General features: G+C 37.5%; 1 protein-coding gene across 1 annotated transcript in view; it reads left to right on the top strand.

The window, feature by feature from the left end:
* The window catches only part of LOC139963548 (E3 ubiquitin-protein ligase COP1-like), a 42,114-nt gene that overhangs the window by 4,033 nt on the left and 10,826 nt on the right, over positions 1-27,255 (top strand). The window contains exons 2-14 of the mRNA XM_071964402.1: positions 9,934-9,993; positions 11,036-11,133; positions 12,768-12,829; positions 13,733-13,849; positions 16,588-16,656; positions 17,315-17,422; positions 18,392-18,432; positions 20,452-20,527; positions 21,390-21,507; positions 22,325-22,457; positions 23,467-23,610; positions 24,533-24,641; positions 26,157-26,238. Coding sequence (XP_071820503.1) covers positions 9,934-9,993; positions 11,036-11,133; positions 12,768-12,829; positions 13,733-13,849; positions 16,588-16,656; positions 17,315-17,422; positions 18,392-18,432; positions 20,452-20,527; positions 21,390-21,507; positions 22,325-22,457; positions 23,467-23,610; positions 24,533-24,641; positions 26,157-26,238 — 1,217 coding nt within the window. The remainder of the gene's footprint in view (positions 1-9,933; positions 9,994-11,035; positions 11,134-12,767; positions 12,830-13,732; positions 13,850-16,587; positions 16,657-17,314; positions 17,423-18,391; positions 18,433-20,451; positions 20,528-21,389; positions 21,508-22,324; positions 22,458-23,466; positions 23,611-24,532; positions 24,642-26,156; positions 26,239-27,255) is intronic.

The following is a 27,255-nucleotide window of genomic DNA, read 5'->3' as shown; positions in this document are numbered from 1 at the left end:
GACACAGAAAACACACAAAAATGAAATGAATTTATTTTATTTTAAAATCTCATCATAACATGCAAATGATGTCTACTCTTTAACTTGTTTCATTCAGAATTTTGGACCGTCACAAAGTAGGCTTGGTATAGACCTATGTTTTGCACATGATTTCCTATGTACAGCAATTTTTTGTGCCAATGTTCACAGAACCGGGTAGTGACTTTACAAATTACCCTGTGCAAACACTACTTTAAGATTATGAACTGCCTTTCCTGTAGCTAGGCCTATTGGTTCTCTCAACAATTTAGCACTTTGAAAATCAGTACGTTAACATATCACAATATATCTGTTTACAAATAGACCAACGTATTTTTTGCAAAATATTACGTAATGTAATGCTTGATACTTCGTAGCACCCGATATGATGATCATAATTGCATACAATCGAAGATCCTTGTTAGGTACAGTATATCGTAACACCAAGTTCTGAACCAGATTTTTTTTATTTTTTTATAATTTTGTCGGTCACCCAGCAAATCTCGACTAGTATACTTTATTTGTGTTGTTCTTTACTGCAAAATTACGAATTAGGCAACATTGGAACCTACTGTAGGCCTACATACAAAACGTATGTACCAAAACTAGAGAGGTATTCAAGAGCATAGTTGAAAAAGCAGACCAGATTGATCATAATGTGTAGGCAAAAATTTATTTTTTATTTCCTGTGAATATATACAAACCTCGAACAAGTGTTGTTCCAACTCCTGGAATGAGGCCTGCTGTATGTCTAGAAGATAAAACCCTGCAAATATTGGTGGGGATACATACGATCAGTATTACAGAAAATGTTTTTTTTGTTTTTTTTGTTTTTCAATTTTAACATTTGATAGTCACAGTAACAATTTTGGAGAGTGGTACTGTATGACATTTTATCCTTTCTGTATATTAAAAAAAAAAAATGGAAAATTCACAATCTTGAGTGATTTATTTTTGTAAAGTTTTCCAGTTCACTAAATGTAGTGCAAGCCGTGTACTTTACGTGCAATAATTTTTGGGAGATACTTGATTGCCAACTGTTCATTCCATGATTCAAAAACATGACTCTTCCATGCATGAGTCTTCGTAAACTGGCCGAGAACCTTGCATTGAAATGACAGAAAGTACAGTGTAGAGAAACTTAATTTACCCCGACTGGGCGAAGTACCGTACCTTACATACTATCATTAAATTCAAATTCATTTCATTTTATCCCTATAGTGGCCCACAATATAAATATCCCTTAAAAAAAAATTGCTCATTGAAAAATTAAATACCGATCGTGAACTCGTGATTACAAATTGTGAAAATAAGACAGTTGACAAACTGCGGTACTTCAATATCTGTACTTTCCTTCACCCACATCCATCATTAAATGTATTAATAAGTCGTAATAAAGACTTCAATCATACAGGTACTGTATGTAAATACAGACATGTCGAGCAACACACCTGGAACAAGTAGTACAGAAAGTACAACAGTTCAGCCAAATGTCAACAGTACCTTCCGTGCAGTACAGTATTGTTTTAAGCGATGAAATTGGTGAGATTTGTTCATGCCTAAAGTACTGTATGAATCACTGGTGTTTGTTTGTTGACAGCATTGTCGTGAGGGTTCAAGTCAAGGTGACCTATTTCACCTGAAATGACCATTCTACTGTACTGTCTGTACACAAACAAACCTGTGTAGTATCCCTTACAGTCACTGGGTCAGGGTGATATGCACCCTAGCCTGCAATTCGTGGCACACACTGTACGGTGGTGTGTGCTGCTGGTTTGACTTCGATGCCAAAAACGATTGCTTGAGTATGTTCATAATATAAATAGTATAAGAAGCAAATTGCATTGTGGGTGAAACTGTAGGTACAGTTAAGAAGTGATTTAATGAAGTAGATACTTGTACGGTACTTTTTTAAGCAATAGAATTTGTTTCTGTAAAGTAAAGATTCAGTGAAGTTTTTTTTCTTTTCTCATGAATTAGCTGTAGTGCATGGGAACGTAATGTTAATATGGAGGAAATAACTATCATATTCTACAACTCTTGCAAATACTGTTACGAAAATGACAGTAATAGTATTTAGGATGTACATTAGAGCTGCAATATATAACACACAGTTTGTGGAAGGAGTGATTAACATTATGAATACAAAAGAATCCCTGAGTGTAGAAAGGTAAAAACAGATATTGTAAGGTGACCACCAAGGAGGGAGGCCTCGGTCCTCAGTCAGACTTTCTACTGGGCAGTGGGAGTGAACGGTTAGCATTTACTGTTCTTGACAGTGTGTGATTACCCACCTGCTGTTCATAGCATAACAAGTTGACAAGGATGTTTTTGGTAGCTCTTTCTAATAAAGACACAATTTACACGTGCATGTGACATTCCAAAGTTGGCTCTTAAAACTAGGTCACAAACAGCATCATTTTTGTTGACAGTCATGTTTTTGAACAACTTAAAGACAGAATCTTTTTCAGGAACTAAAAGATGCAAATGGCAGGGTGCACTACAGTACATGAGGTACTGTACATTAGGATGTTTCCAAACAGTCAGTTGTATCCTACACATTACGTCACAATATTCAGTATGACAGAGAGCGTACAGTATGTTTATACAATGCCCTGTGCTTCTTGCATACTGCAGCCCTTCTTATTGTTTATAAAGTGATGCAAAAACCGTCGCCATTGACGACAGTAATTTCCCAGACTGACAAATTTGGTAATGCATTAATGATGGTGGCAATTGTCTGTCTTAAGTCATTAGTGAAACTGAAGATCAGAACTTAAACTTTTAAGTAGTGTTAGATAGCACGGTGTGACAATATGGAGTAACATGTCTGGTATGACAAATTTATGCTAGGCAGTTTCCTAAACTACAGGACATTTAAAAGGTCAACGCAGTATTTCGCTGGTGCGTTTGAAATGTGATGCCTACAAAATTTTGTTACTGCTGTCTACAGGTAGAAGTTACAGTACCAGTAAAGTTTATATTAGTTCCTGATCAATTTTATCCTATTTTGGATTGTGGCCAAAATGTTGATATACAACAAGCCTGTTAAAGAGCTGGCTAACGTAGTACATGTTAGGCCTACCCAGTTTTGTGTAGTATTTATTTTCTGTGTATTTATGTGTATTTAGTTTTTGTGTAATATTTACCGTTATTTTTATTTTTTTGGTCTTTCTAAAGGTAAACAATAACAACATCACCAAAGAAAACATGGAAAAATATACTCTTCTCTCTATTGATACAAAATAATAATTTTATCAGATTATTTATTTGTATCTTTTCAAGAAATTTAAAATTAAAATTTTACAGTTCCAAAATAAGTCAACAAATCATCTAACCTAGGACACAGTTTGTCAGTACATAAGTTGCTACTCTTTTCAGTTTTCAGAAATTTCAGAACGTTCCAGTTTAACGCTTTCTGGGATCCACACAAAAGTGCCCTGGTGACTTTATTTCACCTTTCTAAGTGAATTGTTGTACCAGAGACGAGCTCTGAAACCAAACTCACCAGTAGACAGGTTGATTATGAAATGTCCCCCACATGTTAATATGCGATACATCCAATATATTTCAAGGTCTCTTACTTTAGATTACTCTGTCCCTACTCTCCTACGCGTTATATAACTTTGTTATTAAAATTACTCGTCGTTATCAAACCGACTTTTGAGGGGACCACGTGGACTAATTACTGGTTGGTACTGTTAGATCTATCGAGTATGATGGCAAAACGGGACTGTAATTTTCATTGTTGCTAAGCATTCATGCGTCCTTAGTTCACCTCTCTCCAGCCGTCCCCCTGTGCATTGTTCAGAAGAAATGAAGATTCGCCTGAGTGGCTGGTAGACGACTCTCCAAAAAGGCAACAACATACAGTATACCGGGTCATGAACTGCCTAGCTAACAGCCAGCCAAACTAAATTGTACTACCTAAAGGTTATTTATGAGAGTGGGTAATAGGCACTGTATATGAAATATTGCAAAGACCCTGGATAAATAAATATATATATATATATATATATATATATATACGTTTGGTTGGTGGTGTCTATCTTGGCGCAGAGTGCTCTATGTTCAGTGGACAAAGCAAAGTATAGGTGAGAATTAGTTGAGACTAGTAGAACGCTAGTAGTTGTTACTCAGAGTTTCACACGTTGAGCGACAACTGGTGCAGTTGTCTGACGATCGCTCAACGTGTGATTCCCTGAGTTACAACTACTAGTGTTCCACTAGTCTCAACTAATTCTCATCTAAATATATAGATAAGTAGATATAAAGATAGACAGACAGATAGAGCAAATTTACTGCAGACCTTTTCAGCAGTAAAACATTCAAACAATTATTTTGTTCATCTCACTTCTAAAGCCTCGTTTCAGTTGTATTCCGTTTTAAACACGGTCAAAGTGATTCACCACGATGAGCTCTATCTCGAGGGTCTTATCTTCAACAGCACTAATTTAGAACGGGATAGTTATGAAAATTTATCACACGACCATGAAGATACGGATATACAGTACTCTCTGGCCCTGAAAATCAGTTCAGTATGAGTTCAATTCTAGAAACCTTGTTGCCAAAAAAAGTTTTCAGTTGCAGTAGCTGGTACTCGGTGACACCAGCTAACGTATCAACACTACCGTTACCAGATATTGGCAGGCTCAACAACCGTTGCCTTTGATTATTTGATTCACTGTATTGATGATTATTAAAGAGCTGTATGGCCATTGAGCCTTTGAGACGCTGATTAGTACTTGCAGTAAGGAAAAACCTTGTAATTCACTTGTTCAATGAAAATCTTGCTTTGGTGAGAACCTTTGATCTCCATCACAATTTATTCCCTGGAAAAAGCTTGACCTACTTTTGGAGGTCAACTTTTGCAGTACTGTAAATGAAATAAGCTAAAGAAAGTAACATATAACTGCCTTTCTAAAGTTATTGGAATATGCTTTAAAATTGTGTTGTTCGGAGTACGTTTGAACAGTTTTACTGCATAAGGATGTGGTTGGGGAAGGGGGGGTGGGAGGAGGTGGGTTTTGGGTAGTTGTTGTTGGATGGTGGATCTTGCAGTCTTAACTTCAATAAATCTCTGCTTTACATACTGTACTGAGCAGTGTAACATGAATTTTGCAGAATTAAATTTTGAAAGTTAACACAGATGCAATCCCAAACCAACATCTTTAGCTTATGATATGACAGAGATCTTTGGGAAGAACAACTCTCCCACAAACAGCTCAAAGAAAGATCATGTTCCATTTGGAAGATATCCTTCTAGTTTATAAAAGTTGTGTCTCTGGCCTGTCGTTTGTAAATCTGTGATGTCATAAGCTCATAGTGTCACTAAGATGTGGAACCTTTCACTTTGTTGGTCTTTTCTTATTTTCCGGGTGAAATTGCCATCATTAAGTAGGTCATGTAACCAGCTTCAATATTTCACATTCAGCATTTGCCAATCCCCTCGCCACTGTAGAAAATATGGAAAGATAACAAATTTGAAGCACATGCGGCTCGAGGTTGTTGTATTTATACTTGATCAAGTCCTCGGGCCTTACATGTCAAGATACGTTAAATCTGTGATACCTCCCAATATGGAATAAGATATCTCTCGTTAGTTGCCTGGGGAAGTTGTCGGTGACAGTTAACCTCTTCTCATAGAGCAATAATGATGTTTGAGTTTGTCTCCGTTGAAATTAGGACTATAAACTCCATTTGTTACCCAAGCGTTCTTCACCAGCTGGCCATACCTGGGTGCATCCATGCTATGCTACAGTATGTATAGTCTGTCAGTACACAATGCTCACAGCGTATTAAACTTGAGTTATTAACTTATGACCAAATCAGGAGGTATATGAATACTGTTACATCCTTGTCGAAAGAACGGCCCATTAAATTGCACAGCATTTAGAGCCATCGGTACATGTACAGCATTCGATACCAGCAACTTGTGGACTGTGCAGTAATAACATTGTAATAGATACATGACTGTTTGCAGTTTGTCCTAATAAATAGGTTAAGTTATTTTTTAAATGTAGACTTTGTAACTTCAAAAATGACAGATACACAGTACATTATCTATATATCTGTGTAGCAAAGTGAAACAATCGGATAAAATTTGACAGTTAGTTACAGTATCAGGTTGCTGCATGTAACATTCCTCTGTACTGTACATGCTACAAGGTGTAACGTAATTGTCAGCAGGGAACCTCAAATATTTTTAAGCATTTTTGGTAGGCAAATTATGTATCTCTTTGTCAGATATTTCATCCTTCAACTTCTTGAATGGATCCGTTTGGGAAAAGAGAAGGCTGAATACTGTATGTAAATATTCATTCAGCTGGACCAATCATTGCCATGATCATCATCACATGACCTTGCGCTCTACCGTGGTCAGATCTGACTCATGAGTCATACAACACGGTCAGTGGAAGCTAGCAAGTCCTTGGAAGCAGCATGTATATTCTAATAGGCAGCTACCGTAACGTAGTTTGGTAAAAACTACAGTATGACACTTGTAATGCTGAATGGTTTACCCAGGATGACTATAATGAAACTTTCTTTCGTTTTTTGACTTTTTGTTTCAGAACGTTTTGAAGAATGACCTCAAATTTAATACAACAGTGCTATAGATTAAGTATGTTATAATCAACACAATTGAAGATTCAAACTTAGTCACTCACATGTGGTTTAAACCAAATCAATCCCTTTTCGGTTATGTTGCCGAAGGTTCAGTAACCTTTGCAATCGTGCTGACGTGTGTGGGTGTGTGTGTGTGTGTGTGACGGCTAACGTTTGTGGTTCCCATCTCATGAATATTAATCATGAATAATAATAATAAGTGGGCAGGACTTAACATAAAATTATTAAACTGTCAATATCTCTTCAACGTATGTCTGATTTAGTTCATACTTAGTATGGTGATTTAACTACAAGTATACTATACGTGTACATGTTCTTGGTAACAACAGTTTTACCTCAGCAATATTTTGGGTGGATGGGGCTTAATGGGAAATTGTCAAAAGCAGCTTGTAAACAAGATATCTCAACAACCAAAAACTGATTCAATGTGATGAGTAGATTTTCCCTATTATTTGTGGTTCTCATCTGATGAATTTTTATGAGCGGGAGTGGCCTAACATATATAATTTGGTTCATGCTGGTAATGGTGATGTTGGTATAATATGCAGATTGTCATGATATCTCCAACTTGATGTCATTAATATTCATCAAATTGGAAGAATGGCTTTTAAAAATATGACTAGAACCAAATGTTCCATGGTTTTCATCTTGGGATATTAGCTTTGTCTCACTATATTCATACATTCAACCGTGTTGTTTTTTTGTGTGCGTATTATAAATATTAATCAGTGAAGATAAAATTCTTCATCAGATATCTGTGAAATAGTATGTCTAATTAGCTTTATATACAAGATATACTTGGATAATACAATGTAAGTATATAGATACATGCCTATGAGGTCATAAACTTTGACCTCATTAATATTCATGCATGTATCTGTTGTTATACGATGTCACTAAATAGACTTTGTCAACATGATAACTGATTCCTGGTACCTTCCTTTATATGTTGCTTCATTAGTCAATACATAATTCCTCTTCATTTTGGTATGCACAAGTTCATGAATATTAAACAAGCATGGCTTATGAGACTATGAATATGTCTAGGCATCGGAACCACTAAACGTCTTCGTTTTCTGGTTGTAGTATATATCTCAGTTACTCTTTTTAACTTTTTCGACATCTGCAACATGCATGACCATCTCAAAGAAATTTTCCCAGGGCTATCGAAAATTCCTCCCACTGTAAGCGGGCTTCATTTCAATAAAACCCAAACAGGCTCAGTCTAGTCTGGTAACAAAATACCAGGGGCCTCAGAAAGAAGGGAAGCAAAGGAAAAAACAGCCCTGCTGCCTGGGTCTGTTTGGGGCTTTACAACACATTTTCGCTTCTACTTTTCCCTTCGAAATCGCCTATTGAGTTGTAGAGGTCGTGACCTAGGATTGTTGTTGTGGTTAGACACACAGGAATTTGAAGAATGAGGAAGGATTAACTTGGCGCTTGGTGATCCTGTACTCAGATTCCCGACACACTAAGTACAACTAGTCTTTGTGTCTGGCACCCTACTACTATTAAGAGGCAGGAATTTGGCCAGGTAATAATGGCTTAGAAGCAAATTGGGTTTCCTACTTATAAATATCAAACTACTCTATGTATCACAGAATTAATTTTGCTGTGGCATTTTCCTTCTATTTTCCCGCATTTTTGTTTTTTAGGGTTTTTGTGACATCTTTCCCTTGATGTGTTCTTTGTCATTGAATTTATTTTTTTATAAACTTATTTATAAATTTATTTATAAACTTATTTATATACTTATTTATTTATATTTATTTCTTTAAGGCTGTGCTACCACTACTTTGTATTATCGTCTGTGGACCTTTTTTGCTGGTTCGCTTATATAGTACCTGGGAAAAGTGACTTTCATAGCAACAAGATATTTATTATAATATTTATTTATGGGCTGGTACTGTGACCAGGGAACGATTCACCTACATACAGCATAGTGTAGTATATATGTACCAGTCCTAGAATTTCATAAATTTTAGCCACATGTAAGCTAAAATTGTCAACTGGTGCATAACAATTCCACTGGCTTAAATCAAATTCCCACTTGCATTTTCCTTGCATTTTGCTTTCATTAATACGAAAGCAACATTAATTTTACACTACATGTGCAGAAAAGTACAAGTGCCCTGTTTTTTGTAAATTGGCAAACAGCGAAGTCCCTCTGCGTAAATAGCCTGAAATTCCAGGCCTGTATGCAGTACATGTTATTGAGAATGTTGTGACAAACACTGCCAGAAATCTAGAAAATGCTTAGAAACATGTGAAAATGCTAACTTATTTTCTGGTGATATTGTGAAGGTGCCTGCCACGGAAAGGTAGGGGGTAGGGAATATTATTGCGATTTGTCAGAAATACATATGTATACATGTATATGAAAAGCAAGGTAAAACAAATTATTGACTATTGCACAGAAGCAATGAGAAATTTGCAACCCCATCATCCGTCGAAACATTGACATTAAAGCTTGTCCATAATTCAGAATCATAGCGAAACGTCTCGTAAAATGTTTTAAAAAACGGTTCCCACATGTCCCCCCATGGGCTCCTGTTAGTGACAAACTACCTACAGCAGTTATTGCATTTGGTGAAACCCCTGACAATCTGTTGTGAATTCAAGCAAAATGCGTGCAGTGACACAACGAACCAGGCATTGGAGAGGAGTTAAACAGGAGTTAACAGGAGTTAACAGGAGTTAACAGGAGTTAAACAGGAGGTAAAACATTGGAGAGGAGTAAAACACCAACAAAAACAATGCTTTTTTGTGTACACGTAGAAATCCTCTTTTGTGCAGTACCTGTACAGTATAGACGTGAAACCACAATAAGCACTACAAATCACATGTCACCTATTAAACAATTTGGATCCTGAATATCCTAACTTCCAACTGCATGCTGTAAAAACATGAATTTACAGTAGTATGAACGTAAAATCCTCAAATCCTCACATTTCACAATTATTTGTCGTATTTGTATGAAATTTGCATTTTCAGTCGCGGAGTATCGTGTTTACTGCTAGGGCATTTGGGGGGCTCGTTCTTCTCATTCATTGAGACGTCAGTATTTAAATGGAGAAAATTGAACATTTTTGCTCATTAATGTTACAGTAGATGAATATGACACTAGCATACAGATCAAACATCATATGATATCTCATTAAATTTTCATGTACACTTCTACATTAAGAGTGACAATTTCACTGTAAGACTGTCTTTGAGCTCGGGTGATTTGAAAAAGCCAGAGGTTTAATGTTCTTCTCTTTTTTGACATTTCTTATTTCCCTTCAGTCCGATCTGTTTTGACGTCATCGATGAGGCTTATATTACCAACTGTGGGCACAGTTTCTGGTAAGTATATATATATAGAAAATATATGTCTTTATGGTCTCAGATATGTCATACATTTTACAATATTTACAACTAAGTTTGGGACAAATATGTCCTGTTCTTTACATGATTCCCATTACAGTATTAATGAAAAGAGGCTTGCTTGTTAATTATTGAAGTTATGGTAATGAACATGCCATCATTTATCATTAAGGAAATATGTTCTGACAAATCTTCATATCCTTAGAAACTTTTGCCAATCCCCCTCCCCCTCTCCCCCCCCCCCAAGACAGTATCTACGTACAGTAATTTGCTTGAAACACCATGTCTGTGATTATGAAAGGCATCCCTTTCTCAAGCCAACTATTGGAAGCATATGTATCATTGGAAAACACTTTGCTGCATTTGGGGGAAATCCCTGCCAGTCAGTTGTGAATGTATTGAGCGAATATGCTATAAAGGGGGAAAATCCCAATTAACACCGACAGTCCAGTGTTGCAGAAGAATGTTTGAGGGTGTACTGTACTTTAGCATCTCTCGTCCACTTGAAGTGAGGCGATGATAAGATCATCAGAGCTCATGAAAAATGCATCTCAAGCAATATCTGAAAGCTGTTAATATATATACAGATACTGTAAAATGGTATTAAGATGTTACTTTTTTGGCATAGTCATTGAAGAGATTGTGGTTGCAATTAGGCTTGAACCCTGTATAAGATTTACTTTGCACCTCTCTTACTTACCTGTCTCCAAACTACATTTGCACTTAGGAGACAGATAAATATCATTGCTTGTAAATCCCAACCCTCCCTCCCTCCCAAACCGATAAATCTTCAGGGAATTTTCGTACAAGAAACTGTGAATTAAGGTAGTCCATTTACACCATATGAAACCCTCAAAACTATGACCACTAATGTTTTACAGAAATTGTAATAAAAAATTCAAAGATACAAAATTATCTTTTGGAATAAATATATCTAATGAAGGTATGTGTGTTAATGTTGCGATGTTAATACGGTACATATCACATTTTCCTTTTTTTGTTTTTATTTGTCTCATTTCAGCTACAGATGTATAACACAGAGCTTGAAAGCGAGAAGCAAATGTCCGAAGTGCAATTTTGCAATAGAAAAAACAGATCAAATATTCCCAAATTTTGCTTGTGAGTATTATCAGTCACATCTTAGAACGAATCTCTCTTGAAGTTGAGAATTGGGCAACCGTGGTTTGCGAACAAGGTTCTCTGGCCGTTTTGTGGTTTCGTAGAGTTTGACGTACTTCATAATGTCCCAATGTCCGGAAGCTTTAACCCCTAATACCCTTATAATGAACATGGATGTGTTTCAAATTACTAGTGAGGAGAACTTGCAGTGAAATTGTTAAGATTTTCAGCTTTTGGATGATATTGATACGCTGGCAAACCCTGTTCAATTTTCTAAAGTTTCGTAGAAACAGTTTTCCAAGGCGAGTTGGTATGAGTCGCTTCATATTGTTCCTTCCAATCTGAATTCAATCCCCCCGAAAGGATTGATGGGGGGCTTACATTGGCAAGGTCTTTGGTTTAGTACTGGTGTGGAAGTGTGGATTAAACTGTCTGTCTGTTTGTCTGTCTGTCTTACCCATGGTAAGCAACCTATGAGTTCCGACCCATTGATTGGGTCCCAAAAGAATTTCGATGGGTCACAAAATTTTTCCAGAAATGACCAATTTTGCTTGACTCATGTTATCTTGATTAATTTTAACACTGGACACAGTGGCCGTGTGAGCCAATCTCAGGATTGCATTGTTACGTAGTTTCCAGTCAAGATAGACAAACATGTAGTAAGGAAGCAGAGACAACCATATCACGTTAGCAACCAGAGTCCAGTTGCGTTGTAATGATAAATTTGGGGTCTGGGTGGAAGGGTGGGGATGATCAGTAGGTCATGGCCAAGTGCCCAAATTTTGGCTGGGTCGTGGCCTCAGAAAAGACGCGAGCCGCTGAGATAGACCCCTTGTAAGCAAGCAAGCAAGCAGCTCGACCGTTACAAATTTGCAGACATTCTTGTAAATCATATTTTAAATTACTGACGAGGTCATAGGCTTTTGTTAAAGCAAAATTTTGATACATTTCTCCCCACTTGTCGTGAAAAACTTTCCTGTAATGAGTTTGGAAAACAGTTTCTGATCAGAGATGAGCTGCTTTGTGTCAGGAAAGTTGATTTGAAAGTCAGATATTGGAAAGTATGACGCCGTACAAGGTATTAGCAGTTGGCATACAGTAGCCTAACTGACAAATATTACATTTTCCCTCTCTACTGGAATTTCAGTAGGTTGCATCGAGTATGTTGGTGTGGTAAAAATATGAGTTTTGAAATATATTGACTTATCAGAGGCGATTAGTTTGACTTTTTCGTGAACGGAATCAAAAGAATAACAATTATTGCGAAATGAGTCATATTATCTCTGTATGTGTATGCCTGTATGGCTTTTGTGCTCCGAAAAATGCTGTGAAAACTAAAAGCACAGCAGTATTTATGATCAATTGTTCTGATCTTTAAAGGCTGTACTACTATTTACTGTATTCTCTGAGACAATGACAGTTAAGAAAGAATGCAGAAACAATAGTCTTTTGTGTTTATGACCACAAGCCATGGGAATTGAGCTTGTTCCCCGTTACATATTTACTTGTTATAGAGAGAGGGAGTGAAACAGTTTGTTCCTTTGTCACTCTGTTACAATCACATTTCCCCAAATTTTGACGTGTTTTTTTATATATTTTTTTCATTTGTCGTTTGTCTTTTGTTTCTTTCACAGTAAATGAATTAATTCTGAAGCATCGTCAAAAGACGGACAAGAGGCCAAAGTTAGGTCATCCGGTGAGTTCTGTCCTAGCTTTGACCTTTTCTTGCTGTCAAATAAATAATTTGGTCCGTTTTACATCGTAAAGTGAGAATCCAAAAGAAAAAATTAAAAAAGTGTGGCATAGAAGCTCTCCCCAGATGTCACATTCATTGGTCCAGCTCGACCCCTTTGGCAAACGTCAATCATTTCATAATTTGCCATTTTGTGTTTAAGTTTTTTGTGTTGGTTGCTTCATTGGAACCATGCTGTATTTAATCTCAAATGTCAGCGTAACAGTTCATTCCTCATATTAATGTATTAATCTATGTGAACCTTAATGCATCTTAACAATCTCATTTTTCTTATGGAACTGTTTTATAATTTTTTGGGGGAAATGTCAGTGTTTGTCATGTAAGCAAATTATTATCCTCCCCCACCACCCCCAAACCCCTTGTCAAACAAATTTGATTCCCACAAGGACTGACTTTTTTGTGAACTTTCATATCATAATAATCTGAAAGCCGTCTCATTTTCTGAAGGAACTGTCTTAAATAATTTTGGTAAGATCTCTAGTTCATTTATTTCAAACTAAAATTTTAAATTGCCTCGAAAAAAATTCCACATACTGTACTGCACTGTAGAAAAACTACATTGATGGTAGAATTCTGTATACACAGTATGCACAAGTATACACACAGTATACACAAGAAATGACAGAAACACCACACTGTAAATCATGTATTTGCCGTTAGAATTTAAAACAAAAGGCATAATTAGACATGTATGTATCAGCAAACCCTTCTACTGTGAGTCTCTCGGTGGTCTGGCCGTGAGAATCTTCATTTCCTCCCACCCGCCCCCATCTCATTAATTTCATCATAATTTGAAATGTTCTTTATTTTTGTGTTTTTGTTTATCTCCCTTCGCGTAAAATATAGCACAATAGTCATATATCTGACCTTCATGAACTGATGGCTGATCCTGATAAATGGGGCTTGACAGAAGTTAACAAGGCTTTAGAATTTCTGATTAGCAAGAAGAGAAAATTGGAATTGGTGAGTGCTTTTTTTTTCATTTCATTTTCTTATAGCTCTTAAAGAAGTTGAACTTTTCCCTTTCTAACCAGTTAAGAATTTTGTGTATACATATTGGTTAGCCTTGGGTACGTTTCAGACCTAGAATTTCACAATGTTAGACATACAGTACGGTAGGTTGCTGGAAAAGACCTAAAAAGGATGCTCGGGTGTAACACAAACCTACAGGCTTCAAATCATGTTATCGCCAGCAAGCCATTTACAGTGTGACGGTACAAGTCAGTAACCGTACAGGGCTGTTGAGGGCAGCCCAATTATATTTATAAAGCAATACTAAAAGGCTTGTGTCAGGTATGGAAATCGTGCCGATTCTTTGACTGGTGTTTTGTTACCATGTATTTAAAATCACCGTGATGTCTACCGACAGAAAAAAAAGTATGCCAGTGCTTTTTTTTTTATCCTACTGGCAAAGGGAAAACTCCACTGGCATTTAGACAGTATTTGAGCGGAATTATTCGAGGCCTGCATTAATAAATTCTAATATAAAGTCAACCAAAACATATTTTGGCTCGTTTCATGTGAATATTTAATACAGAGCATCTTGGGATTATCATCAACACCATTCTTCCTTGACAAATTTGTAATGCATTGTAAATAAGTTAAATTTGAGATCATAAAAAGTCTTTCTGGTTTTCTCCTATCATGAAGTTTCTTTGTTTGCACTTTTAAAATGGTCCTTTTGTTACGCTTTTAGTCAGGCCACTTGTTGATGAGCTTCTGATTGGTAAAAGCCTAATTTCTAAAAAAAATGAAAATATGAATAGAAGTACTGTACAACCTGCAATATATCAAAAATTAATATTTTAAATGGATGGTGGCGTGGGGAAGGGGTGGGGGGCGGCTCCATTCTGCTGTAATATAGTAAATTATAGTTCATTATAATATCACAGTATTACTGTAATATCACAGTAATATAGAACTGTATACTGTGATTGTTCAACACTAAGCTGAATGATTGACTGGAATATTAGTGAACATATGCTGATGGGTTATCTGTCCACATGTTATGTTGATGCACCAGGTTTTTGTATCACATAAATAGTTGGTAAATATGGTCTTGTTTAGTATGTATTTGTTTATTTTAAAATTATCTTTACATGTCATGAAACTGTCAAGGTACCTTAATATTCTGCCAAGAATGTGACTTCAGAACTTTGAAGTTTTATCATCAAAGACTGTGTGCATTGTGACACCTTCATCTGATCTGATGTTAAATGCAACTTCTTGAGCTTGATCTGCATTTCATCTTTTCTCTTTCCAAGCTGGTCAACCGCATGATTTATCTCAGGAAAGATCGATTTTTCTGGTTGTCAATCGGAGAACCTAGTCTTAATACAGTTTGGTTGTCTGAACAACAAATTTGGTTCATGTCAAAGAAACAAAAATGTAGCAGAATAATAAAAGAATTCCCAGCATGTACACTGTTGGAGAGAGATGTGTAGGTTTGTTGAATAGAATACCAATATGTACACTGTTAGAGAGATGTGTAGGTTTGTTGAATAGAAAACCAGTTGTGCACTGTTGGAGAGATGTGTAGGTTTGTTGAATATAGCAAACCAATATGAACACTGTTGGAGAGATGTGTAGGTTTGTTGAATAGAAAACCAACATGTACACTGTAGGAGAGAGATGTGTAGGTTTGGTGAATAGAATACCAATATGTGCACTGTTAGAGAGATGTGTAGGTTTGTTGAATAGAATACCAATATGTACACTGTAGGAGAGATGTGTAGGTTTGTTGAATAGAAAACCAACATGTACACTGTAGGAGAGATGTGTAGGTTTGGCGAATAGAATACCAATATGTGCACTGTTAGAGAGATGTGTAGGTTTGTTGAATAGCAAACCAATATGAACACTGTTGGAGAGATGTGTAGGTTTGTTGAATAGCCAACCAATATGTACACTGTTGGAGAGAGATTTGTAGGTTTGTTGAATAGAATACCAATATGTACACTGTAGGAGAGATGTGTAGGTTTGTTGAATAGAAAACCAACATGTACACTGTAGGAGAGATGTGTAGGTTTGGCGAATAGAATACCAATATGTGCACTGTTAGAGAGATGTGTAGGTTTGTTGAATAGCAAACCAATATGAACACTGTTGGAGAGATGTGTAGGTTTGTTGAATAGCCAACCAATATGTACACTGTTGGAGAGAGATTTGTAGGTTTGTTGAATAGAAAACCAACATGTACACTGTAGGAGAGATGTGTAGGTTTGTTGAATAGAATACCAATATGTACACTGTTGGAGAGAGATGTGTAGGTTTGGCGAATAGAATACCAATATGTACACTGTTAGAGAGATGTGTTGGTTTGTTTTCTTGAATAGAACACTAGTTTGGACCAGCATGACTTCCCATCGGGTCGGTCGTTTACTCCTACCACTTTTATTTCAAATATCTCCAAAGTGATGGAAGATGATACTAATTTATCATTTTACCCTTTTGAGGGTATTTTTATTACAATGCCATCTGAATCGGACCTTGACAAACTAGTCATCCCTGGCAGACCAACTCCAAAGCCGATCTTGGTCGTCGTACCAACAGAAATAGCCTCAGGTGACCAGTAAAAATATTTGCCCTGTACTGTATCAAATGGCCTTTATCTCGAATGCTCTTAATATGGTCTTTTCTTGAATACAATTTTGATTGTGTACAATGTTAGTAAACTTTTGTTTTTTTTTCCTCCTCTACAGGACCACCAATATGCACAGAATCAAATGCTGAAAGAATTCCTAGAGGCAGCTAAAAAGAAAAGACAGGAGGTACAATTTGGTGTTTCTTTACCCTTTTCATTTCCCACCGTCGTCTTAGGTCTTCCTGAATTTTGATCTTTTAAGGTCATCTTTGTACTGTATAAAATGTCCAGATTGTTAAAGTTGATTGCTGTCAATTTTCGGCATCTTTAGGTGAAAACCACATCGTCATAGCATTTGGCATCGCGCAGATAGGATTTTTTTCCAAAGTTTTGTGATATTTGTAAAATATTTGTGCATCTGGCAACACAGCAGAATGGATGATGTCATTTGGCCAATTCAGCTGAAAGTTAAGATCTTGGGGAACAATGCTAGTTCTGTTTTGGTGACAAATTTTGCCTTACTCTAGAGATCAGACATGATGCTAACCAACGCAAAATCATTTGCGATTCCTAAAGCCGGATCTCGAAAGAGATACTTTGAACAGACTCTGTTAAATGAAATAGAAATGAAAGACAAAGGCAAATGAATATAATTGAAATTGTAGTGAGTTGGAAAATCCAGAACAGTGAAAAAAACTTCCAGCCTCCACCGTGATTCGACCTGGGCCACCCTAAATATACAGACAATATATATATACACAGGCCTGGAAACGAAAGCAATAGTTTATCATTTCTTATGTAATTTTGTAATGAAATGTTTGATTTCCATGTTTTGCTCTCCTCAGCACCTTGATGAAGTCAACAAACAGATGAGGTTAATGGAGGGTGATTTACAAAGAGTGGAAGACAGACTCAGCAAGCACCGCATAGCGTATAACTCTGCAGCCATGTCTGTAAGTCAACCAAGTGTTGTCAAGTGTTGGGTAGAGGATGGGTTTCAGTAGGACTTCACTGTGAATTAATATCAACCGTTACCCATTTTAGCCCCAAAGTAGCTCAAGGGGGGTGTTTTTTTTGGGGGGGGGCTGTAGATGGGGCAAGGATGGATGATGTGGTTTTAGCTATAAGCTTGCCCTATGGTGGCCATTTCATCCAACAGGGAGATGGGGAATGATTTTTATGCGCCGTACAAGCTACAAAATTCGTTCTGCCTACCATTGTACACTGCTGCGTGGATATTTTATCAAAATGAAATTGCATTCAGTTTATGCATTTGGTAATATCTTTTTGAGCTGTCGTAATTTCTTGCAAAGGAGTTACAATTGTAAACAAAAGGTATTCATGTAGGATATCTGCAAGAGTTCAGCCACGGTTATGGGGCCAATGACAAATTTACTAGGGTCACGTGATATTTTGGCCGAAACCTAAAATGTCGGGTACCCGCTCCCTGTTGGCAAGATGTGTCAAGTTTCATGTCGCTTGTTGGGGATGGGATGCCACATTGCATATCATCAGATAGCCCAGGGTAATTCTGAAATTAGTTCTTGGTGAGGTGATGTGCGGGAGGGGTGGGTGGGTTGGAAGGATGGGGGGTGGGGAAGATGGGGGTGGGCTTACAGATGGTGTTACTGTCTCTTATGGACAGACTGTTGATTATTGCACTCTTAGGACTTTTAGGTCTTTAGGACTGGTTTTTATTTTTTAGAGAAGATTAACTACAAACTTGTATATATCCTTGTGCTGTGCAAAGGTATGAATTCTTTTCAAAGTCCGCCTAGTGCAGTCACATATTAACCGAATCATTAGTAGTCAATTTACCAAATATGACCTGCATTTGAAGATCTGGGCACAAAGGTACGAATTGGTCCCTATCTTTAATGTCCCTTTTTTTTTTTCCTTTTTTTTTTCTCGTCCTGAAACAGAACTTTCCTGTCCTCTGTAATGACATTTCACCATCCACAAGGTAAGTTTGAACATGTTTTGAGAAAACTTGAAAAAGTAGTTAGATAGATAAAATCAAAGAAAAATGCTGGAAAAAATATTGTTGTATTTTTGAGAATTAAGGGTAATCCCTCAAAAGGGTATTCTGGTGTCTGAAGTTGATAGCTTACAAAACAAAAACAAAAAAATTGGAAATTTTCTATATCTATTGGTCAAACACCACATCCTTGTAGTAATTCGAATGGAAAAGATCAGAAGTTTGGTGCAAAAATTCAGTGGTAATTTGTGAATGCATCTGGAAACAGTAGAGTGAACAATGTAATTATGGCGAATTCAGCTAAAAATTCCACTGCCCCCCCCTTTCTCTCTTTATAATATTTAACTTAATTATTCACAGAGGAAAATCAAAATATTTCTCCCTAAAAAGGTGTATTTTGATGAAATTCTTAATGTAGCAAACCCTGGCAGCAAAATGCAAACATTTCAAAGGTGTCAAATTTCAAGGGTAAATTACCAAAAAAGGTTACAATAGGAAAGAAAGCTTTTGACAAACATTTGCCATTATGAAATCCCAGACCATCTACTGTGGGCTACTTAGGAGGGGGAGGGGCTGTGAGGGGGGAAAATTGAGGGTTTTGCCAGCTGGAATATGTTCAATCAAACAAATCTTAAAGCAGCGTTTTGCGTCCTTTTCTATGGTTTTTCTCAACTCACTGATTCCACGATGCCATAATGACATACATAACTAGCTTATCTATATATTCAAATCTTACTTCAAATGGTGGCATAAAAGTCGAAAAATTTACAACTTTCAACTTTGTTTTTCTCGAAAATATTTTCCGTTGGGATCCAAATAAACCTTGCCCATAATATGAATATTTAAAAGCTACGACCGTCATTGGCCAATACCATGCTTGATTTGTGTAGATTGTCTATGGCAGTTGTACCAGGGAGCTGTTAGAGTCCAGCTCGCTGGTTGTACTAAGTTACCAACTCGACGTTTTGAATCTATTTTTAGCAACGGCTCATATAAACTAAATCTGCATCTCTGATTGGTTGAATTCAAACTAGTGGGTTGGGGGAACTGTATGCGATTAATATTAAATGTGTATTTTGTCGGACGACTCTTTTCTCATTATCTGCAAATGTCCTTAATTACTCACCAATTAATGCTTTTGGCAGGGAAAAAACTTGGCTAATATCTTAGTTTACTGTTTTGTGATTGATGTATGTAAAAAACTTGATGGACTTGTCAAAAAAGTGGAAAACGGCGACAAAACGCAAAATGCTGCTTTAAAGTTATATATCGAGATGGGGCGTTTTGTAACAGTTTGCAATATTTTCCTATTCCATAGGTTAGTGTCACGTTTGTCTGCCACTGGAATATATCCCTTTTTTTATCCATTTTAACAGCAGACTGTAAGCCTAGGTGTGTGTCCCTATTTAAGTGAATGAATTATCAACAACAAGCAGAAATTGTAATGACTCATTTCCAACTGTTTATCCAAGGATCACAAGAACTATAAACTGTTTGTAGTGAAATGGGAGCAACTCCCCGTTGTGGGTGATTGTTCCTGCAGTTAATAGACAAAACATATATGTCTGACATATATTTTTGGGTCAATCCATTGTGTTACAGTGGCTTTTTGAACTCTTTTGCAAAGACTTCATCATTATTGTTGTGAAAGGAAATCGGCCGAGGTATCTAGTCGGCCAAATCTAGCTGAAAGGATACATTGTGTAGCAAAGAGGGGCAAATCAATCTATGACCCAATACCTAAATAGCATTATGCAGTCGAGAAACTGGATAATATAATGAAAGCTGAGGGTTACTTTGTGCGTGTTATGTCGCTAAGGAGGTGATTGTATCCATGGCATAACTTGAAAGAGGTCAAGCGTATGCACGGAGTGCTTAGTTACTGAAACAGTGTTTGCTGCCTCCTTACCCCCCACTCCCACCCCCACCTAACGGAAAGAACGGTGAGGTGGGACATTCAACATGGCTTACCAACCTGTTATTTACCTTTGCTTATCTTTGCAGTCCACCAAGTCCAAATGTACCAGGAGAAAACAGTAAAGTTGATTGTCAACAGGAAGGCTTCAATGGAAGTAAAAATGTGAGTATGAAGGTGCAATTGTTACCACACTGGTTATGGTACGGACATGGGGGGGGGGGGGGGGAGGGCAGGAGGTGAGAGGAAGTGTTTGTGTTAGAAGGTATAAGGGCAATTATGGGACAGTTTCATGTTAGAGACCAGATGTAAGTGGTGCTTCAAGTATCTTTGACCCCTGGGATATATCTAGGTCTTGCCCTTAAAATGAAGTTATTTAGAACTGGCACTCAATTTATAGCAAGCTGAAAACTGCTAAAATAATCAAACCGACTCCCCAGGTCTGTTTGGACAGACAGTCAGTAGGGTTGAACGAGACAAATAAAGGAATAGACGCCTAGACTAATTTGAACTAATCAAATTAAACAATTCAATGGTTAAATAACAAACTTGGTGGGTTGGGAGGTTGTTATTGAAATGCGTATTTTTAGCAAACTTTTATTGACCTTTAAAGATGTATTGTGTAATTCAACATTCACAGACGGAAACAGGGGAAAAAATTGACTTTATCTTCCTTTTAATTCACTCATCAAATTGTTTGGAATGGTTTTTACGTTCCTCTTCTCAGATCTTCCTCATATCACTCTCCAGAGATTACTCAACACATGAGTGTTATAAGTCCACACTTGTGTTTCTTTTTGTCCTTCCTTGTGAGGCCTCTTGATGTTCAGAAACAGATATTTAGGTGAAATTGTTAACCCAAAGCATAAATTTGTTGGCATCTCCCTGCAAGACGGGTTCTCAGAGGATGACACCTGCTACGTCGTCAGCCGTCATTAATTTCATTTCTCTGTTCCTGTCTTGCTGTCGTAAGCTTTCTACATTTATATTCTAACATTTATGGCATATTCCTCTTCTCTTGTGTCAGGTCGGTAAACCTCAGAGATTGGATGCAACGTTCGCTTCGAGAAGGAAGAGACTGCACATTCACTTTGAAGATTTAGAGAATTGTTACCTCAATATTAGACAAGCAGATCTTTTACCTGGTGAGTAAAAGAACAGTAATGGAACTTGACATTACACAAGGATGTAAATACAGGCCTCGTACGGACAGACAGACAGATAAATACATGTTCAAATTGATGATCCACTGGAATAGTGAACTGTGTTACCTCAATAGTAAACAAGGCAAATATCTTTCAATGTGGTGAGTAAAACAGAATTGAACTTGACATTACACGAAGATTTAAATACAGGCCTCGTACGGACAGACAGACAGACAAATACACATTCAAATTGATGATTCAGCGAATCAGTGAACTGTGTTACCTCAATAGTAAACAAGACAAATATCTTTCAATGCGGTGAGTAAAACAGAATTGAACTTGATAATATATAGAGCTGTAATAGACAGGACCTCCTGTATGGACAGACACACACTGACTGACAGACGGATAGATACACACACTAAAGAGGTAAGTTCTGATGAACACAAACCAGGAGAAATATTTTTTTTTGCACAACTTAACAACAGTTTTTTCAAACTATGTAATGAAAATCAAACTTTACGAGTGGAGTATGTATGACATGATGTTTATTATATCACATTTATTTTTTTATTATATCATTCATGTAACTCCACGTAAACTGTATCAATTCCCTTACCATTTTTGCATATTTACAAAAGTGGCTGCTATCTAAACCTCGAATTTGCAATTATATAAACAAAGAATGTGGCTGTTAGTCCGTTGACATTTAGGTGGAAATGTCGTTGAGTTTTTCAAACGTCATCGCTTAGCAACCTCGGAACCCGATTCTCTTTTTTCACTCTTTCGTTTCTTTCACTCTTCCACTTTTCTGTAGCTGAGTCTCGCTCGGTGGAGATGTTAGACCAATTCACCGATTGTATATCCAAGTTCACCAAGTACAGCTCGCTGCGACCGTTAGCCACTCTAAGCTACGCCGATGTGTACAATGGTTCCAGCATAGTATCAAGGTGAGTCAATACAACCAGCGTGACTTACAGTCTGTACTTCACCAGGGATGTGCCCATGCTGGGTGGCCCCGCCCAATACTAAAAATTACCGCCCAGCACTGTCTTAAAAATCGTGAATCCTGCCCAGCACTATTTTCATCTAAAATCCCAACATTCCTAACAATATATTCAACATAAGTTGGGCCTAGCCTATGCCAAAGTCATACAGACTAATAATGCACCAGTTACGCATGCAAGAAACATTACTTACGGCTCTCAACCAGTCCCTTGTTAAATCTCTTTGAAACAAACTAATAACTTTTACCAGGTACGTAATATATTTCACTAAAAAAAAATTTAAAAATGTAAATTGTTAGCAAAACTAGTACTTGTGTATGTGCTTAAAAAGCTACACAAGTGCCTGCATTTGGCATCTGAGCACCTTCTAAAATCGATCAGTTTACCCAGCACTCAGGAAATCCTGGGCTCATCCATGCTTCACCCATGGAGGGAGTCTCCCGCCATGCTCTAAATCAACAGAGGGCGCTGTCATATTAGTCCCTCTCTAGTTCTGCGAAAGTTGACAAGCTGTAGTCTCCGAAACCACTGAGAAATCCTTTGAGGAATCCCTGACCGACACTTCTGGGGGGAGTACCTGCACATTCCCTAATTCACACTTAGTGTGACATGCTAACATACAGGTTTTCTACCACTCGTAAAATTTATCACATCTTTGCATAGTCATGTGTGGTTGGGAATGTGGGTGGATGGAGATGAATGGAGGGGGGGAGGGAATGTTAGCCAAATGAGTTGCGCATGAGATTTGAGGGTAATTGGCATTGCCTTGAACTACCCTAAAAAAAATCAGAGTTGGAACGGGGCTTAGTGAACAACTCGAGATGAACGAACGGGTCAGTAGTGACGGTTCAAAACTTTTTACGAAATCGGCGGACAGAAAGGATATTGCTGTTTCCGTGAATCAACTTTTCTTTTCTCTTTTCTTCCCCCATCTTTTTGGTTTCCGTTACAGTATAGAATTTGACAAGGATAATGATTATTTCGCAATAGCCGGTGTCACAAAGAAGATCAAGGTCTTTGAGTACGGTACGGTCATAACGGACGCAGTGGATATACACTATCCCGTCCACGAAATGGTATGCAGTTCAAAAATTAGGTGAGTCTCCCAATTCCCCCCTTTCCCCCCCCCCCCCCTTCTTTCTCGTTTTAGAAAATATTGGGTTTTTTTTTAAGTTTAAGGCAACCTTCATATGGAAATGGAAGGGATGTAAACTTGGGAAACATGAATTTTTTTCAACAACAAAAAAAGTTGAGATTTGAAATTTGAAGTTTAACAGTCTTTTTGAAATGGCCAAGGCCTTTTTTCTATGACTTCACATATGGTATAGCCACACAACCTTGTACAAAAGAAACACTATATAAATGACTGAGTGAAGTGAGGCAGATGAATTTTGTTGTTGTTGCAATAATGGACAGAACAATACAGGATCCAGCCAGAATTGGAACACCCAGTCCTGTCTGTTACAACTTCAGGTTGTGTGGTGAGGACTTACTATAGCTAGCTAGCATCACCGGCTAGTTCGTAGTTTTGTAGTTAAGTTTACTATAGCTAGCTAGCATCGCCAGCTGGTTCATAGTTTTGTAGTTAAGTTTACTATAGCTAGCTAGCATCACCAGCTGGTTCATAGTTGCGTAGTTAAGTTTACTATAGTTAGCTAGCATCGCCAGCTAGTTCATAGTTTCGTAGTTAAGTTTACTATAGTTAGCTAGCACCGCCAGCTAGTTCATAGTTTCGTAGTTAAGTCTGAAGACAGTTGTGGTGGACTGTCGATAAGTCAAGACGTGTACTTAGTTTGAGATCCCTTGTCAGTGGCTTACAGGCATCCGTAGAAGATGGTTCAATAAGGTTTTGGACTTTTGTAGACATATACTTATTGCGCAATCAAGAGCTTGTAACTAATGATGTGATGATACTATATGCACTTTGTGTTCGTTGTAATCTTAATTAAAAAGACCGCCGGGGCTCCAAGAAAAAAAAAAAACAATGGATCAGTTGATATTGCCTTTTCCCTTTTCAGCTCTGTCGCCTGGAGTGCTTATCATAAAGGGGTACTAGCTAGCAGCGACTATGAGGGTACTATTGCATTATGGGACGTATTCCAGGGTGTAAAAACAAAATTGTATCAGGTAAGACCAATCTCACTGTCACATTCATCATCTGATTTTCATGGGGGTACAATCCACCCCATTCATCACACACCCATTCCCCTCTCCACCCATCCTCCTCGCCCACCCAATTCCCCTCCTGACCCCTTCCCCATTCCTACCCATTTCCCCCTTCTCCACCCATTTATTCCCCTCAAAAACATAAATGTGAGGAAAAGTCTTGTTGCTTTTGAGAGATATCTTGGTTTACAGGCTGTTATGTTGTCGGTTGTGTGCGATGTCATAATGCCACAAGGAGGTGAATCATTTCTTAATTTCCTGTTTCAGTTTCAAGTTTATTTTTGGAATAATGTTTGTCTTAGTTGCTCAATAAGGTATGTTAATGATTAGATTTGGGTTTTTTTGCTTGAACGTTAATTTTAGCAAGGTTAAAATCCTGCCGTATCAAACAAATATCAAAGTCATTTTGAAGCACCGCCTGTCGTGCAGACTAATATTTTGAAGCAGCTGCGTTAATGAGTTTGTTGATTGTAATTTTGTCTTCGGTACAAGCATTTTTGTGAGAGAGAGAGGAAGAGAGAGAGGTAAGGAGGGAAACAGTTGGTTCAGATGTATGTGAAAGACGATTTCTAGCAAATAATAATAATTTTACGACTTATAATGGGCACACACCACTCAAAGAATGTTCATGGCGCAATTAACAATTAGAAATGATACAAATAATACATAATAATACAAAACAATGACAGAAGAAAAACTTAATGGTTCAAGATTATATATATATAACCTGTCATTATGTGCAGGAATTTCACATTGATAAGCAAACTTGTTTTGATCACAAACTATGTGCCAAATACTGAGACAAGTCATTGTATGGTCAAGGTTTCATGAGTGTTGGGAAATTCTTTGTACCATTGCTGAGGGGTGTATGATTGCCGATGGGGGTACTTTTGCCTATGAGGTTCTGTTGCCGATCAGGCACTACATCCCATGGGGTACTGTAGCAGTTAACAGTTGGGGTACTATGGCTTATGTGATACTATGGCCCATGGGGTACTAAATGTGGTACTATGGCTGATGGCGTGCTGTTGGGGTACTGTTGTCAATGGAGTACTATTGCTGGGGGGGGGGGGTTCCTGCTGCCGATGGGGTACTATTCCTGATGATAGTTACCTCTTTCTCCATCTGGTTCCTAGCTGCAAAACCAACTCTAAAGTCAAACTTAATACTTGTTATTTTGAACGAGTCAGTTAAGTTACTGTTCAAAACTTGAATACTAACAGTATTTGTCATTTTTCTGCTACAAGAACCAAACTGTAGTGCTCTCGGGATTGGATAGAAGTCTTGCTAGAGTCTATACATAGAACCTTCCATTGCCACAACATGACACCTTTCATCTCAAATACTTTTGAACCACTGCGCTATACGACTGTTGATATTGTACAACAGAATATCATACCTCAGATCGGTTCATTCCAGTTCGGTACCGTGTATTTTCGGACATTCATTATTTTCACTTTCTGCTATTCTTTGCAGGAACACGAAAAAAGGTGCTGGAGTGTAGACTTCAACCGGATGGATCCAAAACTAATAGCGTCTGGTTCAGATGATGCCAAAGGTAAAAACATTTAAATATTCATACAGATACTACTGAATATTCATGATTGTGCTGTACCGTAGATATCACGATTATGTTTAATACAAGCTAGGATGATAATTCTGTTATTTCTCAACACAAAACATTGGCCGCTAGCCAAGGCCCGCAAACACTTCCATCGTAGCAGAAGTCGCTGCTACGATTGTTAAACCGACTTTAATACACTCGGAAGCTTTCTGGGCAGATACTGGTTATTTGTGTAATTAATTTAGAGGCTAATTGCACACATTCTGGGGGAGAGGAAATATTTCATATAATTTGTGTTTATTGGGAAGGGTGGGGGAGGGGTGGAGTGGGAGGGGTGGAGTGGGAGGGGTGGAGTGGAGTGGGAGGGATATTTTATGCTTCATTAATGAGATGTAGCATATGTGTATTTTGAAATGGCTATTTAGATCAATGCCTTATCACCCTTGTCCCATATCTTCAGTCCTTTGAAGGCATGTCATGAACATATCTGATTATTAAAGGTTTGAAACATAAATCTCTGATTTCATCCTTGAGAATTTAATCTCTCCTTTGTGTGTACTGATCATATATGTTATGTTGATATTGGGTGCGTCTTCAAATTTGTTGAATATCAACCCTCGTTACGTAGCTAGTTCAATTAGCGAAATGCAGAATGGAAAACAAACACAAAGTTGATAAGAACTGCAGTCAACACATTTGTTAGAAGGGACATCTGTTTTAGGACACTAAAGACAATTTGTTGACAACAATAAAATAAAAATATATAATTTGTTGGATGCAGAAATAAAAGACTGTTTGTCGAAAACAGTGTCAGTCTACAAGTTATTTGAAAACCAGCGTTGTCTTTCCCAGACTTGTCGAATGCGAAAACAACACGAGAAAAAAGTGATGTTGATGAAAAGTATCTCTCACAATCTGCCTTTGAAACTAACATCATACCTTTGCTAGCTAATAAATATGTTTGAATGCAAAAAGGAAAGCAAACACATCCATATCAGTGAGAGCATGTCA

This window comes from Apostichopus japonicus, chromosome 22 (genome assembly GCF_037975245.1).
Source record: "Apostichopus japonicus isolate 1M-3 chromosome 22, ASM3797524v1, whole genome shotgun sequence".
In the NCBI taxonomy this organism is placed as follows: Eukaryota; Metazoa; Echinodermata; class Holothuroidea; order Aspidochirotida; family Stichopodidae; genus Apostichopus; species Apostichopus japonicus.
Note: the sequence above shows the minus strand (reverse complement) of the source record. Positions and strands in the feature narration are given on the sequence as shown.